At 40.0% G+C, this 21,325-nt stretch overlaps 1 protein-coding gene across 1 annotated transcript in view; it reads left to right on the forward strand.

Moving 5' to 3' along the window:
- LOC133638686 (uncharacterized) overlaps nt 1-17,465 on the forward strand; it is a 35,252-nt gene extending 17,787 nt beyond the window's left edge. The window contains exons 3-5 of the mRNA XM_062031532.1: nt 2,541-2,920; nt 11,307-11,494; nt 16,479-17,465. Of these exons, the coding sequence (XP_061887516.1) occupies nt 2,541-2,920; nt 11,307-11,494; nt 16,479-16,914 (1,004 nt within the window). The 3' untranslated portion in view covers nt 16,915-17,465. The remainder of the gene's footprint in view (nt 1-2,540; nt 2,921-11,306; nt 11,495-16,478) is intronic.
- The last annotated feature ends 3,860 nt before the right edge of the window (nt 17,466-21,325 follow it).

Below are 21,325 nucleotides of genomic sequence, written 5' to 3' on the forward strand. Positions count from 1 at the left end.
ATGATCAAGTATGACACATAGAATGGATCTACTATTCCCGTTTAAATAAAAAAAAATAATTTCAGTAGGCCTTTAAGTTGCGTCTGCTATCCTGTTTGTACTTACATTGACGATGTCATTCACAACACCAACAGGTGAGATGTGTTGTGGGTGTATGGATTGTTCTTGCTAGCTTTAACTTTGTTGTTTGGTCGTTCTTTCAAGTGGCGTTGTTTAGTTCATTTAAGCGGTCCCGGACACGTTATTCACAATAAAAGCATTTCAGTCACATTTATGTCAATTTCCATTCCATGATATTCTGCGTTTAACAGCAGTTCATTTTTTATTGGCCAATTCCATGAATGCGTCCGTGATTACCTTTTTAAAGCGGAAATCGAATCGCCTTACTTTTTTTGTTGAGTTTGATGATTATTGTTAGGCATAGGAGTACTGTGTCAAAAAAGTACCAACCATTGTGATCCCAAACTTGTAGTAGATGTGCTCTTTTTTTTCACTCATTCATTTAAACATCCATTTCACGTGCATTTTAATTATAATATTTTTATGATCGTGAGAAGCCAAAATTGAAATCGAGATCAAAATTTTATTAATTATCCTGCCCTCGGCAGAACGATAAAATGTCGTAATGTTTAAAATATGAATCATAACCTGTTGCTCGAAAACATAACCTTTACTCTGGTATTTGGTTTTCACTGGTGGTACTTACATCATACTTTTCTTTGGATTAGGCTTTCCACGAAAATGTTTCCCAAAAGTTGTTCCTGGTTTAGGTATTCAGTCTGTTATTGTATGTCCAAACGTTCCACATCATTGCACTAGTCAACAGCACGACAACAATAGTGTTCAATAAAGATTAAAGTGTTAATTTATTCATATCATTTCATTCATCGTTCATTCTTTTCAGCATGTCAAACTTAATATTCACTAAAAAATGTGGCTTGTGTCCATGATTTTGGGTCTCTGGAACAGATTCATTGGATATGCTACTTACTTTATAATTTTTAATGGGAACAATTTCTTTGGTTTTCGGTCAGACAGCGCAAGACCAAAAGACCACTGGTTGAATTAAAAAAATTACCATTGTAACAATATGAACAACACAGATATTTGTGAAAATAAAACTTGGAAAGAACCGAAAGATTTACATCTTATGATGTTAGTATCGATCCAATACTAATCACGCTGGCATTTGTATTTTTTGTATTTACTTACTTATGGTATATTTATTTATTTATTATTTATTTATTCACTGTTCTGTTACAGAGAACAAGGAAATGGGACGAAATTGCTATATGAAAAGGGGTAGGATTAAATAAACTCTGCTTCTTCATACTCCTTTTCGGCCGTGTTGTAATGGAACAACTGGAAATATGTGATGCGTTACATTGTATCGTATGTATGTTCAAAATAAACCATTGACCTATAGGTTTGTTGTGATCATCATCAATCTGCTTCAGCTTTCAATGAGGTTTGAGAGATGAACCATAGAATTGAGGGAACTATACAGCTAGAAACTACTGAAATAACCCAAGTAAATATTGCTTATTGCTCCTTCCATGAGCTAATGCAACACAATTTTGTTCTTATCTGTACTGTAAAGTTCAAATTTGAATGACAATAAAAGTAAGTCTAAGTCTAATGTGTGTAGAATTAGAATAGAATAAAAAGTACTTTATTGATCACTGGGGAAAATTCAGCACCACAGTTCGCTTACAATAGACAATAAACTTTTAGGTATTTTTACATGTGAATAATATAAATAGTCTATTATACAGCATTATTCACATGTGAATAACATAAATACAGTCTATTATACATCATTATTCACCTGTGAATAATATAAATACAGTCTATTATACATTTAAGTACAGTCAAAAAGGAACATATGCATTATACCAGTGGTCCCCAACCTTTCTGTAGCTGCGAACCGGTCAACGCTTGAAAATTTGTCCCACGGACCGGGGGGGTGGTTTTTTTATTTTATTTTTTTTGTCATAACGAAATACAATCATGTGTGCCTATGGAGTGTATCCCTGCAGACTGTATTGATATATAATGTATATATTGTGTATTTTATGTTGATTTAATTAAAAAAAAAAAATTTATTTATTTTTTATTTCTTGTGCGGCCCGGTACCAATCGGTCCACGGACCTGTGCCGGGTAGCGGCCCCGTGGTTGGGGACCACTGCATTATACAGTCTAATGGCTGTCGGTATGAAGGACTTCCTGTGTCGTTCCGTGTTGCATTTTGGGAGTCTGAGCCTTCCACTGAACATGCTCATTCTCTCCGCCAGGTCCGAGTGTAGGGGGTGGAAGGTGTTGTCCATAATGGCTAGGAGCTTTGCTAGACTTCTCCTCTCTGACACTACCGCCAGAGAGTCTAGCTCCACTCCCACCACGTTACTGGCCTTCCTTACCAGCTTGTCGAACCTGTTTGCGTCCCGCGCTCTCAGTCCACGGCGTTCAAGAAGGCGCCCGCCGCTACCGACTCGTAGAACATCTATCATCGTAAAACAATGATATATTGTCTTTTTCACAGGGGATCTTTATGATGACGCAGAGTCAAGTGATGGTTCAGTCTCTTCACCAACATCCCGTCAACGGCCGACACTCTCCAAGCGTGTCCGTAAGAACCTGCAAGGCAGGATGTGCCGCAGCATGGGCGCCGACTTGGACCAGCTGATCCAGGAAGAGGCCGCTCGAGGCAGAGCGGGAGGAAATGAAGCGGCGCGACTCAACCGCCTCCATCGCATCTCGTCCTCGTTGAGCCTTCACTACAACCTGTCAACCTCGTCGCTGTCATCCTGCTCGATGCATTCTCGCTGCAACAGTCTCTCTGACTTGGCGGAGGGTGCAGAAGCGGTAATAACCAGTCCTTCAACAGCATCCAGCACTCATCGTTACAGCCCCAGCAAAAAGGTGAGTCCTCATCTGCAATTTGAACTCTTTGGTGTGTGTTGTTGTTGCAAAGGTTGTTGTTGTTGGACAAAAAGAAAAAAAGTACATTTCGGGCATATGTTTAGTATTCCACAGGCATTCAAAGGCCTACTGAAATGATTTTTTTAAATTTAAACGGGAATAGCCGATCCATTCTATGTGTCATACTTGATCATTTCGCGATATTGCCATATTTTTGCTGAAAGGATTTAGTAGAGAAAATCGACGATAAAGTTCGCTTTTGCTCGCTGATAAAAAAAAAGCCGTGCCCCTACCGGAAGTAGCGTGACGTCACAAGCGGTAGTGCTGCTCACAATTCCCCGTTGTTTACAATGGAGCGAGAGATATTTGGAGCGAGAAAGCGACGATTACCCCATTAATTTGAGCGAGGATGAAAGATTTGTGGATGCGGAACGTTAGAGTGACGGACTAGAATGCAGTTCAATAGATATCTTTTTTCGCTCTTACCGTAACTTAGGTACAAGCTGGCTCGTTGGATTCCACACTCTCTCCTTTTTCTATTGTGGATCACGAATTTGTAATTTAAACCACCTCGGATACTATATCCTCTTGAAGATGAGCGTCGAGAAGGCGAAATGGACATTCCGTGACTTTTATCTCCACGACAATACATCAACGAAGCTCTTTAGCATGAGCTAACGTGATAGCATCTGTCTCAAATGCCGATAGACACTAAATAAATAAATACCTGACTGGAAGGATAGACAGAAGTTCAACAATACTACTATCAGGAGACACCGAACCAAACACTGGACATGTAAATACACGGTTAATGTGTATTCAACGCCTGTCGAAGCCTAGCAATGCTGTTGCTAACGACGCTAACTTTGCAACGGGAGCTCGTCAGAGCTATGATAAAAACATTAGCGCTCCACCTACGCCAGCCATCCCTCCTCTGCTCATCAACACCCGTGCTCACCTGCGTTCCAGCGATCGACGATGCGGTCGGCGGCCCGGAGACGTAGGAAGTCAAGGTGAGGTCGCCGGCGCTAGTGTCTGCTATCCAACAAAGTCCTCCTTGTTGTGTTGCTACAGCCAGCCGCTAATGCACCGATCCCACCTACAACGTTCTTCTTTGCAGCCCCCATTGTTCATTAAACAAATTGCAAAAGATTCACCAACACAGATGTCCAGAATACTGTGGAATTATGGAATGAAATCAGAGCTTTGTGTATAGGATTTTTCGGGTTCCGAATACTTCCCTTGTCCTCGTGACGTCACACGCATACGTCAGCATAATAAAACGTTTTCAAGCGGAAGTGTGGCGGGAAATTTAAAATTGCACTTTATAAGTTAACCCATCCATATTGGCATGTGTTGCAATGTTAAGATTTCATCATTGATATATAAACTATCAGACTGCGTGGTCGGTAGTAGTGGGTTTCAGTAGGCCTTTAAGGGGTCAGGTTATGATTTTTTTTTTCTTAATCCATCCATCCATCTTCCTCCGCTTATCCGAGGTCGGGTCGCGGGGGCAGCAGCCTAAGCAGGGAAGCCCAGACTTCCCTCTCCCCAGCCTCTTCGTCCAGCTCTTCCCGGGGGATCCCGAGGCGTTCCCAGGCCAACCGGGAGACATAGTCTTCCCAACGTGTCCTGGGTCTTCCCCGTGGCCTCTTCCCGGTCGGATGTGCCCTAAACACCTCCCTAGGGAGGCGTTCGGGTGGCATCCTGACCAGATGCCCGAACCACCTCATCTGGCTCCTCTCGATGTGGAGGAGCAGTGGCTTTACTTTGAGCTCCTCCCGGATGACAGAGCTTCTCACCCTATCTCTAAGGGAGAGACCCGCCACCCGGCGGAAGAAACTCATTTCGGCCGCTTGTACCCGTGATCTTGTCCTTTCGGTCATAACCCAAAGCTCATGGCCATAGGTGAGGATGGGAACGTAGATCGACCGGTAGATTGAGAGCTTTGCCTTGCGGCTCAGCTCCTTCTTCACCACAACGGATCGATTTTTTCTTAATTGAATTTGCAATTTAACCGCCATTTAATCAAATGTGGGGTTTTTTAACCGCAAAGGCTGCGGTATGATTGGTAATGCAAAAAGTGAGCCGGGCAGCCAGAAAGAGCCAGAGATGTCACAGGGGATCAGTCAACGAAGCAATGTTTTGTGGTTAAATATGGGAGTTTTTCAATCAACCCTGGGAAAGGTGTCGTCAATGTGTTAAGGTTGCGTTTGACACGGCGTTAAAGATAAACCATAAAAAGTTTCAGCGGCTAGCTCTCTCTGCCACTGAGGCGCGCACAGCAGCTAGCAGGTGTGTTAATGTAAGCAAGGGTCTTATAAAGATGATTGCTGATGTTGCGAAAGCTTAAAATAAAGGAAGGAAGACAGCCATGATTTCACTTTAAAGGTGAACTGCACTATTTTTGCGATTTTGCCTATCGTTCACAATCATTATGAAAGAAATGACGCCAGATTGATTTTTTTTAATGCATTCTAAATATTAAATAAACGTAAATACAAATCTGATAACCATTCAAAAAGCACCAACAATACTCAATTTACATTTTGTGTCTTGAATATTAATTTTTAAAGGTATGTTGTAGGTCAATCGGGGAAAAATATTAATATGGCAATACTTAATCAAAATAACATCGATTTTTAATGGCCAAAATAATTTGTTCCAAATACATTTTTAATGTACTTTTTTTTTTTTTGTCAAGTTTTTGTCTGATTGCAACTGGACGACTTCCGCGCCTCTGCTCCACAGCTACCTCTCTGTGTGGGTTAGCAAGGCAAAACATGAAGTGGACGGTTAAGAGGTGCATTTTTTTTTTTTTACATTTAAGCGTCAAGGTTGTTTCACTTTCTGTATAATTACAATACATGGAATTGCATTATTTCATATATGTTAAAAAAATACAATACACAGAACAAGAAAAACATTTTCTTAACATAATATTCAAAATACAGGAAAAACACGCACTCTCCAAAAAACGTAATAAAGTAAAGAGGTGCACAACAAAAAGTGTATTTAAAGGCCTACTGAAACCCACTACTACCGACCACGCAGTCTGATAGTTTATATATCAATGATGAAATCTTAACATTGCAACACATGCCAATACGGCCGGGTTAACTTATAAAGTTCAATTTTAAATTTCCCGCTAAACTTTCGGTTCGTCAATATATGATGACGTATGCACGTGACGTCACGACGGCAACGGAAGTATTCGTACCCAATGTGTCACCATACAAACTGCTCTGTTTTCATCGAACAATTCCACAGTATTCTGGACATCTGTGTTGGTGAATCTTTTGCAGTTTGTTTAAAGGCCTACTGAAACCCACTACTACCGACCACGCAGTCTGATAGTTTATATATCAATGATGAAATCTTAACATTATAACACATGCCAATACGGCCGGGTTAACTTATAAAGTGACATTTTAAATTTGCCGCTAAACTTCCGGTTCGAAACGCCTCTGAGGATGACGTATGCGCGTGACGTAGCCCGGCGAACACGGGTATGCCTTCCACATTGAAGCCAATACGAAAAAGCTCTGTTTTCATTTCATAATTCCGCAGTATTCTGGACATCTGTGTTCGTGAATCTGTTGCAATCATGTTCATTGCATTATGGAGAAGGAAGCTGAGCAAGCAAAGAAGAAAGTTGTCGGTGCGAAATGGACGTATTTTTCGAACGTAGTCAGCAACAACAGTACACAGCCGGCGCTTCTTTGTTTACATTCCCGAAAGATGCAGTCAAGATGGAAGAACTCGGATAACAGAGACTCTAACCAGGAGGACTTTTGACTTCGATACACAGACGCCTGTAGAGAACTGGGACAACACAGACTCTTACCAGGATTACTTTGATTTGGATGACAAAGACGCAGACGTGCTACTGTGAGTATGCAGCTTTGGCTTCTAAACATTTGATCGCTTGACCGTATGTGCGCAACTTTTTTTTGCGTATGTACGTAACTTTTTTAAAATATATAAGCTTTATGAACCTTGGGTTAGGTGAACGGTCTTTTGGGCTGAGTGATTGTGTGTGTTGATCAGGTGTTTGAATTGTATTGGCGTGTTCTATGGAGCTAGGAGCTAGCATAGGAGCTAGGAGCTAGCATAACAAACACGCAGGTGTTTTTATGCAGGATTAATTTGTGGCATATTAAATATAAGCCTGGTTGTGTTGTGGCTAATAGAGTATATATATGTCTTGTGTTTATTTACTGTTGTAGTCATTCCCAGCTGAATATCAGGTACCGTGAGTATGCAGCCTTGGCTGCTAAACATTTGATAGCTTGACCGTATGTGCGCGTCACGTATGTAACTTTTTAAAAATATATAAGCTTTATGAACCTTGGGTTAGGTGAACGGTCTTTTGGGCTGAGTGATTGTGTGTGTTGATCAGGTGTTTGAATTGTATTGGCGTGTTCTATGGAGCTAGGAGCTAGCAGAGGAGCTAGGAGCTAGCGTAACAAACACGCAGGTGTTTTTATGCAGGATTAATTTGTGGCATATTAAATATAAGCCTGGTTGTGTTGTGGCTAATAGAGTATATATATGTCTTGTGTTTATTTACTGTTGTAGTCATTCCCAGCTGAATATCAGGTACCGTGAGTATGCAGCCTTGGCTGCTAAACATTTGATAGCTTGACCGTATGTGCGCGTCACGTACGTAACTTTTTAAAAATATATAAGCTTTATGAACCTTGGGTTAGGTGAACGGTCTTTTGGGCTGAGTGATTGTGTGTGTTGATCAGGTGTTTGAATTGTATTGGCGTGTTCTATGGAGCTAGGAGCTAGCAGAGGAGCTAGGAGCTAGCGTAACAAACACGCAGGTGTTTTTATGCAGGATTAATTTGTGGCATATTAAATATAAGCCTGGTTGTGTTGTGGCTAATAGAGTATATATATGTCTTGTGTTTATTTACTGTTGTAGTCATTCCCAGCTGAATATCAGGTACCGTGAGTATGCAGCCTTGGCTGCTAAACATTTGATAGCTTGACCGTATGTGCGCGTCACGTACGTAACTTTTTAAAAATATATAAGCTTTATGAACCTTGGGTTAGGTGAACGGTCTTTTGGGCTGAGTGATTGTGTGTGTTGATCAGGTGTTTGAATTGTATTGGCGTGTTCTATGGAGCTAGGAGCTAGCAGAGGAGCTAGGAGCTAGCGTAACAAACACACAGGTGTTTTTATGCAGGATTAATTTGTGGCATATTAAATATAAGCCTGGTTGTGTTGTGGCTAATAGAGTATATATATGTCTTGTGTTTATTTACTGTTGTAGTCATTCCCAGCTGAATATCAGGTCACCCCCGGCTCTCACAGCATCTTCCCTATCTGAATAGCTTCAACTCCCCACTAGTCCTTCACTTGCACTTTACTCATCCACAAATCTTTCATCCTCGCTCAAATTAATGGGGAAATTGTCGCTTTCTCGGTCCGAATCTCTCTCACTTCATGCGGCCATCATTGTAAACAATAGGGAACTTTGCGTATATGTTCAACTGACTACGTCACGCTACTTCCGGTAGGGGCAAGCCTTTTTTTTATCAGATACCAAAAGTTGCAATCTCTATCGTCGTTGTTCTATACTAAATCCTTTCAGCAAAAATATGGCAATATCGCGAAATGATCAAGTATGACACATAGAATAGATCTGCTATCCCCGTTTAAATAAAAAAAATTCATTTCAGTAGGCCTTTAATGAACAATGGAGATTGCAAAGAAGAAAGTTGTAGGTGGGATCGGTGTATTAGCGGCTGGCTGTAGCAACACAACAAAGAGGACTTACTTGGATAGCAGACATCTGTGATCGGGTGAAGTCCTTCGTCGCGCCGTCGATCGCTGGAACGCAGGTGAGCACGGGTGTTGATGAGCAGATGAGGGCTGGCTGGCGTAGGTGGAGCGCTAATGTTTTTATCATAGCTCTGTGAGGTCCGGTTGCTAAGTTAGCTTCAGCGTCGTTAGCAACAGCATTGTTAAGCTTTGCCAGGCTGAGAATTATTAACCGTGTAGTTACATGTCCATGGTTTAATAGTATTGTTGATCTTCTGTCTATCCTTCCAGTCAGGGATTTATTTATTTTGTTTCTATCTGCATTTGAGCCAGATGCTATCACGTTAGCTCAGTAGCTAAAGAGCTTCGCTGATGTATTGTCGTGGAGATAAGTCACTGTGAATGTCCATTTCGCGTTCTCGACTCTCATTTTCAAGAGGGTATAGTATCCGAGGTGGTTTAAAATACAAATCCGTGATCCACAATAGAAAAAGGAGAGTGTGTGGAATCCAATGAGACCTTGTACCTAAGTTACGGTCAGAGCGAAAAAAGATACACCCTGCACTGCCTCTCTAGTCCTTCACTCTAACGTTCCTCATCCACGAATCTTTCATCCTCGCTCAAATTAATGGGGTAATCGTCGCTTTCTCTGTCCGAATCTCTCTCGCTCCATTGTAAACAACGGGGAATTGTGGGGAATTCTTCCTCCTGTGACGTCACGCTACTTCCGGTATAGGCAAGGCTTTTTTTTTTTATCAGCGACCAAAAGTTGCGAACTTTATCGTCGTTGTTCTATACTAAATCCTTTCAGCAAAAATATGGCAATATCGCGAAATGATCAAGTATGACACATAGAATGGATCTGCTATCCCCGTTTAAATTAAAAAAAAATTCATTTCAGTAGGCCTTTAAAGAAAAAGCAAGGCCAGCAACACTCGTGTCCTTCTAATAATTTTAATACAAACTGCGGAGGCGCTAGCAAACACAGACCGGTTTCGAAAATGTCTTCAAACATTTCTGGCGAAATAATGTCATCTATTGTACATATTCTGTATATAACTTGTATCTTAAGCTTCATTTTATATTTATCACTGAGCTTAACTGTGCAGAATATTGCAATACTGTTTCGTATCGTGAGTCATATCGTATCGTGGAGTCCTTGCCAATACCCAGCGCTACTACCCACGATTTGATATTATTGATGTTTGGGTGGATCCATCCACCCCAAGTAATAGGTATTTGGTGATATATCAGGGTTTTACCTAGATTGCCAAGATACCTGTGGCGGTGGGGGCGTGGTTAGGGATGTGGTCCCCTTGACTTCATCGTATAATGTGCATAATTTGCTATATGATGTTTTTTGGGGGCAAAAATAAAAAGCTAAAAAAAATGGATACCGTACATACATTTAAAAACAAATGTTATTATTGATAATTATTATTAATTATCAACATACATTTTTATATTATATCTTGTTGTCATAATTTAACTTGTTGCTGCCTATTGTATAATGTACTTTGCGAAATTTTCAATTGTCTCGACACTTATAGTGACTTTTTTTTATTTTATTTTTATTTATTTTTAAACGACTAGCAACAACTGTAGCATCTTTTTCTGGTGTTATTACATAATGTACTCATGTTGAGACTCTACTTCTGTCCTTTGATGTCTGCGACAAAAGAGGCGAGGACTTTCTCTCCTTAAAATCCTCCATTGTCCTGTAAATATTTGAACATTTTGTAGATGGCTGTCCGCGGGTATATCTCGGATATATTAAAGTTATGTCCACATCACAGACATGCTGACTACGCTCCAAACAATCGCGCGCGTCTTGTTTGCGTCACTCTGGTTTTGGCGGCACTGTTTATAGTGATCAAAGTCTTATTTGGGCAGCTGAATTTTTTTGTATCACTAGTCAATAGTGTGCAAATAATAGGTTATATATCAATTGATACTGTAACAACCTGCAGGTGGTAATGTTTTATGTTCGTGTGGCTTTAATTTGATGATAATTTTTCCCATGATCTCGAACACACCGTTTGTGTCGGATAGCAGATTGGTGGCGAATGAGAAGGGTTTGTGTGTCTGGGGAAGAATTGGGACAGTTTTTGGTATAAGCTTGGCAATAAAAGTCAAAATAGCGTTGGACTTTGGACTTCTTCTACATTATTCATCCATTCATTTTCTACCGTTTCTCCTAACCTTATTTTCAAAGTGTGGTGGCTACGATTTTTGTCATGGCGGTGCGCCACCATCAGTTACATTAAGAGGAAACCCTGTAGAGAGAAATTCCCTATCAATCCATTTTCTACCGCTTGTCCCTCTCTGGGTCGCGGGGGGTGCTGGAGCCTATTCCAGCTGATTTGATTGAATTAGATTTTACAGGTTGTAAACAATAATGGTTATCGTGGAGATGACAGTTTCATAAATACCCTATATAAATATATTTTCTAAAATAGAGCAAAACATTGCACTACCCTCACATTTTTAATCCAGTTGACCTCAAATGAATGAATGAATGAATGAATGAATGTCATGTCAGCTCTTCCTCTGCTTGGATTTTTGAAGTGAATTGAATTTGGACTTGTTGATTTTTGTTTCTTTCAACAGTCGCAGGTTCCACTGGAGCCCAGAGAGCATGACTGGCTGGTAAAAGGGGCATCAGGATCTTGGCCGGACGTCTACTCCCTGTTCAGAGAGGACAACAACCTTCTCAACAAACGTGACTTCATTTCTGGCTTGACTGTGCTGCACTGGATCGCCAAACACGGCGACCACCGAGTCCTCAACACTCTCTGGTATCGCTTTGATTAAATTTCTTCACAGCATGCCAAACCCCCCCCCCTTAAATTCAACTTTGACAAATGACAAACACGTCTAAAGACTTTACAGCTCAATTCTCTGATTATCATTGCCAACTTAGCCAAATTGGACTGAACAGCCAGGACAGAGACATGTACACCGCTTTTGTCATATTTCATTAGGGTCCATTTATGGTCATCGGCACATTTTTTTTAAACTTTTAAATATCAGGAAAAAAAGCGCTTTTAAAGTCCATTGTGGCCAATTGTCAGGCCCCCCGAGCCTAAATTAGGTCCATAAGTAGAAATATATTTCTCTTCTCTTCCATCTCCTCCTTCATAGACACCATAGCCTGTGTTTCCTCATGCTCTTTCGGCAATTCTACAAGCATCTTAAAGAAAACATCGTGGAAGAGGACACAAAATATTATAGTAGTGGCAAGGGTTGGGCAATGTACCGAGTTTGTAAGATATATCGATATATTTTTAAACAAGATATGAATTAAGAAAATATTGTAATATCGATATAAAATATATTTCACGTTAAAATAACCAAACATCGCTTATTTGTTGTTCCTTGATTCTCCCCCGCTCCTCACTCCCTCTCATGGGCTACTAAACCCCTCCCCTTCCTCCTTCCAAGACGTGCTTGCACGTATAAGAACATCCATGATTGGTTGGTTGTTTACTATGATGAGTTACAATTGGTTGAGATTAGGCCAATCAGAGGCAAGATGGGGCGGGTCATGGAATCAGGAAGGGAAATCACAGCAGACATCCCAAATGACGACGAGAAAGAGAAGAGGGAATTTTCAAGCGATTTATATATTAAAAAAACTAATGAAAGATGAGAGAGGGATTCTCTTTTTTTAGATTTTTCTTTTAGCGATGTAGACGACGTCCAGGGAACCCACAATGTGTCTACTTGGCCACATTTAGACAAATGTATGCGTCTGGATAAAACATTCATTTGAGTTGTTTACCATGTAAGCCCAAATCAAAACTGTTCTCGAGTTGCCAAACTAGGCATATTTCGCACGAGAAATGCTGCCAAAAATGTATGCCGAAGTGAGGAAGATCATAGATAGATCATTTTATTTATGTTATGTAATTCTGTGCTACTTAAACAGTTTATTTTCTGTGCTGTTAATACTAGGGGTGTGGGAAAAATCGATTTGAATTCAAATCTCGATTCTCACGTTGTACAATTCAGTATCGATTCTCATTTTTCAAAAATCGATTTTTATTTTTATTTTTTTCTTTATTTTTATTTTATTTTTTTTATTAATCAATCCAACAAAATAATACAAAGCAATACCATAACAATGCAATCCAATTCCAAAACCAAACCCGACCCAGCAACACTCAGAACAGCAATAAACAGAGCAATTGAGAGGAGACACAAACACGACACAGAACAATCCAAAAGTAGTGAAACAAAAATGAATATTATCAACAACAGTATCAATATTAGTAACGATTTCAACATAGCAGTGATTAAAAATCCCTCATTGACATTATCATTAGACATTTATAAAAAAAAAAAAATTAAAAAAAAGAACAATAGTGTCACAGTGGCTTACACTTGCATTCCATCTCATAAGCTTGACAACACACTGTGTCCAATATTTTCACAAAGATAAAATAAGCCATATTTTTGGTTCATTTAATAGTTAAAACAAATTTACATTATTGCAATCAATTGATAAAACATTATCCTTTACAATTATAAAAGCTTTTTACAAAAATCTACTACTCTGCTTGCATGTCAGCAGACTGGGGTAGATCCTGCTAAAATCCTATGTATTGAATGAATAGAGAATTGTTTTGAATCGGAAAAATATCGTTTTTGAATCGAGAATCGCGTTGAATCGAAAAAATCGATTTATAATCGAATCGTGACCCCAAGAATCGATATCGAATCGTGGGACACCCAAAGATTTGCAGCCCTAGTTAATACCCATCTGGACTAACTGGGTAAATTTAATAGAATTGAAGGGAATAAGCGGTAGAAAATGGATGGATGTTTACAGTACAGTTGTCATTCACTTCAATTTCAGTGAATCTCGCTCAAAAATGAATATCATAATATGTATACTTTCACCGGAAAATATATCGAGATATATATCTAATATCGAGTTTAAGTAAAAATATATAGAGATATACTTTTTCGTCCATATTGCCCAGCGCTATGAGTGGCTTACCTTTTGATTGATTGATTGAGACTTTTATTTGTAGGTTGCACAGTGAAGTACATATTCCGTACAATTGACCACTAAATGGTAACACCCGAATAAGTTTTTCAACTTGTTTAAGTCGGGGTCCACTTAAATTGATTCGTGATACAGATATATATATATTATGTCACAGAGGAAGCTCCTGATTTTTCGGGATCACATTTGGCTTGATTCGTAATTTATTTCCATCTAAACGCCCACCCAAAACCCTTCTTCCTCGAAGTCAGAATCATTAAAATGATCGCTGTAAATTATACTCCTCTTGCTTGGTCCGTCCCATCTTGCTTAAGTCAATTTGACTGGAGAGGTCCATACTTTCCTCTTATTCCCATCATTTGGAAATGTATGCAGGCTGACCCCTTCTTTACTTGTATTGCTACAACCTGCAACATATTGAATCATTCCTTCAACATCTGCGCCAAAATATTGTCACTTGGTAGGAAGATGCTACCAAAACACATACTACGCAATATGAAATTGCCTCTAGTCTTCCGTAGGTGACATTCGCAGGCCTGTCCACATTTTGAAGCTGAAGTGGGCGTTCCAAAATGTGCTGAAACACATTACAAAACAAGCCTAGAATCACAACTGTCTATTTTGGGGGGAATTTTACATGTACACATCATTTTAGGTCCAGAATTAAGAAATAAGTGCCAATGTTGTCAGCAATAAAAGGGGCCCTTTAAATATCATTATCATGTATTTTATCACTAGGGGACGAGGCGAAACTTGTTACACACCAAGAGCAAGCCAGGAGCAGGCTTGCTAATAGCTAAGCTAAACGCTTAGATCGCTTGAACTGAATAAATAAGTGCTTAGTAAAGTGTAGATGAAAGCATGTTACAGCAGAAAGTAAGCAGTTATTAACAAGTGGATTAATAAGAATTACAGTGAGAATAATATAACAAATGTTGATGTGTCAGCATTGTCGCAGTCAGTAAACGGCACATAAGAGGAGGGCGTATCGATACATAAATTGGTGGTGTTGACACCATAATCAGTATCTGTATATGATCAAACCAGAATAATTAGGTCAATATTTTTCTTCCCCTCAATCTTCTTTTTTTTTTTAGTTTGTTTTTGTTAATATTTACAAACTCCGAGAGTAAATCCCTGGACACAGGAGAACTTTGAGTGCAAAAAATCAAGTATTTAATCGAGTAGTGGTAGTTATTGTGTATTATTGACTTTGTTTTGATCAAACAATTGTATGTAATAAATGAATAGTTTAAATATTGTTGATATTGTTAAACTGTCAAGAGCACTCACAATGAATACATTGAAAATGTTTGAGTTGAAACATGTGATTGGTATAGGTTTTGATATCAACTGATAAATAATGAATCAGCAGCATAAAACCCTGATTAGAAAACCCCTCGTTGTCATATTTAGACGACAGAAGGCTGAGTTACTTTTACAGTTAAACTGTACTGTTATAAGCTGTACATTGACTACTCTCAGCAAGTTTCTACTCTGAAGTCCTTTAAGGCGGTGTTTTTCAACCTTTTTTAAATCAAGGCACTTTTTTTTTCATTGAAAAAATCATAAGGCACACCACAAGCAGAAATCATTAAAAAATGAAACTCAGTAGCCGATAATGACGATAAAAAGTAGTTCTCGCAATTGTTGCATATGAATTTAACCCATAACCAACCATGCATCACTATAGCTCTTGTCTCAAAGTAGGTCTACTGTCACGACATATCACATCACGCCGGGACTTATTTTGAGTTTTTTTGGTGTTTTCCTGTGTAGTGTTTTAGTTCCTGTCTTGCGCTCCTATTTTGGTGTTTTTTTCCTGTTTTGTTGGTATTTTCCTGTTGCGGTTTCATGTCTTCCTTAGCGCTTTTCGCAATCAAGACTATATAAGTTGTGCGGACGCTATTCTTCTTTCTGGGGACACTGTTAATTGTCGTGTCATAGACGGATGTACTTTGTGTACGCCGTCTCTGCTCCACACGCTGTAAGTCTTTGCTGTCGTCCAGCATTTTGTGTTTGGTTTACTTTGCAACCAGTTCAGTTTTAGTTTTGTTTTGCATAGCCCTGCCTTTTCTTAGCATCACTCGTCTTTTGTTTATTTTTGGTTTAAGAATTAGATACGGCGTGGCGAAGTTGGTAGAGTGGCTGTGCCAGCAATCAGAGTTACTGGGGTTACTGGGGTTCAATCCCCACCTTCTACCATCCTTGTCACGTCCGTTGTGTCCTTGGGCAAGACACTTCACCCTTGCTCCTGATGGCTACTGGTTAGCGCCTTGCATGGCTGCTCCCGCCATCAGTGTGTGAATGTGTGTGTGAATGGGTGAATGTGGAAATACTGTCAAAGCGCTTTGAGTACCTTGAAGGTAGAAAAGCGCTATACAAGTATAACCCATTTATCATTTATAATTTACCTGCACGCTGCCTCCCGCTGTCGTTTGGATATTCTGATCATGACACAATGTTTTCCTGACATCTACAAAGCAATTAGCTACCTGCTGCCACCTACTGTTATGGAAGAGTATAACATGGTTAGTGTGCCGAGCTCTAGACAGTGCAGACACTCAACAACGGCACATTATTTGCTGATTATATTTACTTGTGTGCAAAAAATATTTTTAACCCAATTAGGTGAAATGACATTCTCTCCCACTGCACACCAGACTGTATTTCACGGCACACAAGTTGAAAAACACTGCTTTAAGGACATCAAATGAAATGTGACCTTAGTGACGAGATGGAAAACTCCTCTCTCCCTGCGCTTTCAGGTACGGTGTTGAAAAGGAAGGTTTGACCTTTGACATCAACGCCCGTTCATCGTGCGGCCAAACGCCGCTTCACATCGCCGCCATCCACAGCCACAAGAACATTATTCGCTTGCTGGTGAGCAAGTTCCACGCCAACGTGCAGCTGAGGGACACCGCGGGGAAGAAGCCCTGGCAGTACCTGGGCCAAAATGTGCCGACAGACATCATGCTCATGCTGGGGGCGCCCGCCACCATGCGAGGAGAAGGCGAAGCCGCCAGCGCGGACCACAGCGGTGAGCGCAGGCCTCATCCCCGCCGCCATCGACCGCATCTCCTGTCCTCTGCGTCTCCAGGTGAAAGAACCAGGACCGTTAAGGTGAAAAGGTCGTCGTCAATCGCAGCGTTCCTCAAACATAAATCACTGGGTCGCTTTCACGGTTATAAGTCAGATGGCTGACAATAGTGCTTCTTGGCAGGAAGTACTCCACAACACAGTACTTACAGCTAATATAAATACACAAACTTGGGGGTGATATTTGGATGCTTTAAAAGAAATGCAATATAACTACTTGACTATTTAGATTCAATTTGATTCTGATTATTCGGTTTAGAATCAAGTGTCTATTCAACACGATTCTCGCGATATATTTTTTGTTATAATAAAAAAATGTTTTTAAAACCGGTTACAAAATCTTCTCTCGGCTTCTGACGTGAGACGTGTACGTCAGAAGTCTTTAGAAATCAATCGAGTCAGAATCGAAATGATGTGAATCGATTTTTGTCTTCTTCGTTATAGGTGGCAAATTATTCCAATTAAAGTATTCTCGCTAACAGATGTTCTTTTCTTATCATTTTTCCTTTTCTTCAAACTAACCTAAATAACAAGCTGCGCACCCGAGCCTCGTTGTAAACAAGTTTTTGTAGTGATTCTACTGAACAGTATTGTTATTTGTTGTTTATACTTTGACTGTTTATATAAAATCACAACCATATGTGTTGCTTTTCTTACATTGCAGTGTTTCCATATATTCATTTATTAGCGGCCGACCACAACAATTTATTCTGGACCGCAACAGAGATTTGGCGTCCATTTTTTAATAGTAAGACAATCTTAAACAGACGATGGTGTCGTAACACTGCCTCTCGACACACTCGCATCATTTTTTTATTAATATTTTATGTTTACTGCTTTTTACTTATAAAACGTGAAAACCTGTCCGAACCTCAGTCTAACACAGGCAACTGAAAACTACAGATTTTGTGCTTCAGTACAACCTGACATGTTATGTTTTTCATTTTGATATAGGGAATTACCGTATTTTTCGGATTATAAATCGCAGTTTTTTTTCATAGTTTTGCCGGGGGTGCGATTTATACTCTGGAGCGATTTATGTGTGAAATTATTAACACATTACCGTAAAATATCAAATATTATTTATCTCATTCACGTAAGAGACTAGGCGTATATCAGCAATCGTCACACACACACACGTCAACCAATAAAAATTTGGCGGGGGCGGGTCATGGCAGAAGTGCATTGTGGAAAAAAAAGATGCTACATGCTACTACTTCCGATTTCATCGGATTTAGCGATTAGGAGTGACAGATTGTTGGGTAAACGTATAGCATGTTCTATATGTTATAGTTATTTGAATGACTCTTACCATAATATGTTAACATACCAGGCACGTTCTCAGTTGGTTGTTTATGCGTCATATAACGTTCACTTATTCAGCCTGTTGTTCACTATTCTTTATTTTAAATTGCCTTTCAAATGTCTATTATTGGTGTTGGATTTTATCAAATAAATGTCCCCAAAAAATGTGATTTATACTCTAGTGCGACTTAGATATGTTTTTTTCCTTCTTTATTATACATTTCCGGCCGGTGCGACGTATACTCTGGAGCGATTTATAATCCGAAAAATACGGTAATATTTTATGTTTACTGCTTTTTACTTACAAAACCTGTCCGAACCTCAAAGTCTAACACGGGCAACTGAAAACTACAGATTTTGTGCTTCAGTACAACCTGACATGTTATGTTTTTCATTTTGATATAGGGAATTAACACTTTCAGTCTAAAATCCCAGAAAATCTATTGGTGTATAGAATAGAATGCCTTTTATTGTCACTATACACAGGTACAATGAGATTAAAAGCAACTCCAGTATCAGTGCGACAGTCTACAACTATGCAAAACATAGGAAGGAAAGAAAAAGAAAAATAGTGCAAAAGGAGGTATGAATGTCCTGAATGTGTTTAAATATTATACTAATAAAGTACTATCTATACACAGAAGCATTCAGACTGTGGGTGGAAAGTAAAAATTGCACACACAGAGGTGCAAAACTATAAAATCAGTGGCTCTGAGAATTCACCGTGGTTATGGCTTTAGGGAAAAAAACTGTTCTTGAGTCTGTTTGTCTTAGACCTGATGACCCTGTCAGGTTCAAACACTGATGACATCTATTAAACAGACAAAGAAGCAAGGAATTAAACAGAGACATAATTCAATTGAGGAGAAACATCTGGGCTGTACTCTTATAAAGTCTCCCACCACGCTCTGACGAAAAATTGTACGCCTCCTCTTTTATTTGGACTTTCCCTGATTACATGGCAACAGCTGTTTTCTAAAGGAAGGGGGTCGTAAACAGCCGCTGCCTTTGGTCACAAAACAGTTCAAAGAAAAGGTGCCTGGAGGGGGTTCAGGTCCTGCTTCCTCTCCGCTTTGTAGATATCGGGTCAAGACAAAATCTTCCTGTGGATTACAATACATCAAAGAAACCTTCATGTCGCTTCCCATCCTACACAGTGGAGTTTTACAAGCCTTTTGATTGGTAAGATCAAAGACAGCTTTTGTCCTCTCGCCGGGAACTCATGGCAACACAAAGTTTTGTGATAACTTAGATACAATTATTCTGACAACCTTGTAGTGCCTTCCTGAGGGCAGCAGATCAAACAGGTCAAAGCCAGGGTGGGAGCTGTCCTTGATAATGTTGGTAGCTCTGCTGAGGCAGCGAGAGGTGTAAATGTTTATCAGGGAGGGGAGAGGGCAGCCGATGATCCGCTGTGCTGCCTTTACCACTTTCTGGAGCCTTTCCCTGTCTGCAGCGGTGCAGCTGCCGTACCATGTTGTGATGCAGTATGTTAGCAGGCTCTCAACGGATGAGCGGTAGAAGGTCAGCAGCAGGTTGGAGTCCAGGCTGTACTTCTTGAGGACTCTCAGGAAGTGCAGCCGCTGCTGGGGGGCTAGGTCAGTGCTGCGTTTCCTGAAGTCGACGAAGATCTCCCTGGTTTTCTTGGTGTTCAGAGCAAGGTTGTTCTCTGAGCACCAGTCTGCCAACTTCCGGACCTCCTCTCTGTAGGCTGCCTCGTCCCCCTTCGAGATGAGTCCGACCACCGTAGTGTCGTCCGCAAACTTCACTATGAGGTTGTTGTTGTGGGTCGGACTGCAGTCGTAGGTGTAGAGGCAGTACTGTATAGAGGCAATGTATTGAACCCTTTAGATTAGTTTAGATTCAAATGTATTGTCATTGCACAGCACAAGTACAGAAGTTTGGCATCCAAACAGAGTGCAAATAAACGGTAAGGTGCAGCACTGATATACAATGTAATATACAGTGAATATACAATGTACATGTGGTTAAATAGGGTATGTCTACATGAATAGCAGTGAACTGAGTGGTATGCTAAACAAAACTTAAGCAGGTATAATTAGTAAGAATAGTAAGAATATTCTTACTATTGGCTCAACCTTTTTTGAGCCAAGGCACATTATTTGCGTTGAAAAAATCCGGAGGCACACCACTAGCAGAAATCATTAAAAAACAAAACTCAGTTGACAGTAAAAAGTCGTTGTCGCAATTGTTGGATATGACTTTAAACCATAACCAAGCATGCATCAATATAGCTCTTGTCTCAAAGTAGGTGTACTGTCACCACCTGTCACATCACCCCCTGACTTATTTTGAGTTTTTTGCTGTTTTCCTGTGTGTAGTGTTTTAGTTCTTGTCTTGCACTCCTATTTTGGTGGCTTTTTCTCTTTTTTTGGTATTTTCCTGTAGCAGTTTCATGTCTTCCTTTGAGCGATATTTCCCGCATCTGCTTTGTTTTAGCAATTTTTATCCTTCTTTGTGGGGACATTGTCGATTGTCATGTCATGTTCAGGTGTACATTGTGGACGCCGTCTTTGCTCCACAGTAAGTCTTTGCTGTCGTCCAGCATTCTTTTTTTGTTTACTTTTTAGCTGGTTCGGTTTTAGTTTCGTTCTGCATAGCCTTCCCTAAGCTTCAATGCCTTTTCTTAGGGGCACTCACCTTTTTGTTTATTTTTGGTTTAAGCATTAGACACCCTTTTACCTGCACGCTGCCTCCTGCTGTTTCTGACATCTACAAAGCAATTAGCTACCTGCTGCCACCTACTGATATGGAAGAGTATTACACGGTTACTCTGCCGCGCTCTAGACAGCACAGACACTCAACAACACAGAATTTGCAGACTGTAATTACTGATTGGCAAAAAATATTTTTTACCCCTAATAGGTGAAATTAGATAATCTCCCACAGCACACCAGACTGTATCTCACGGCACACTAGTGTGGTTGAAAAACACTGGTATGTAGTATATACAGGTAAGCAGGTATGCTCAGACGGACGTGGCATAGTAGAAATGTATATATAGATCTGAATATATACATATACAGTATTTGCAGCATACGGTTATAGGGTTACATGCAAATGTATAAATAGGTATATCACGGATTATTGCAAGTATGTTCAGATAGTGAATCAATATAGGGCTAGTAATAAATGTATAGGTTCACACAGCAAGTATACAATGAGGGTAGGGTTATAGAGGAAGATAATG

The sequence above is a fragment of the Entelurus aequoreus genome, linkage group LG21 (genome assembly GCF_033978785.1).
Source record: "Entelurus aequoreus isolate RoL-2023_Sb linkage group LG21, RoL_Eaeq_v1.1, whole genome shotgun sequence".
In the NCBI taxonomy this organism is placed as follows: domain Eukaryota; kingdom Metazoa; phylum Chordata; class Actinopteri; order Syngnathiformes; family Syngnathidae; genus Entelurus; species Entelurus aequoreus.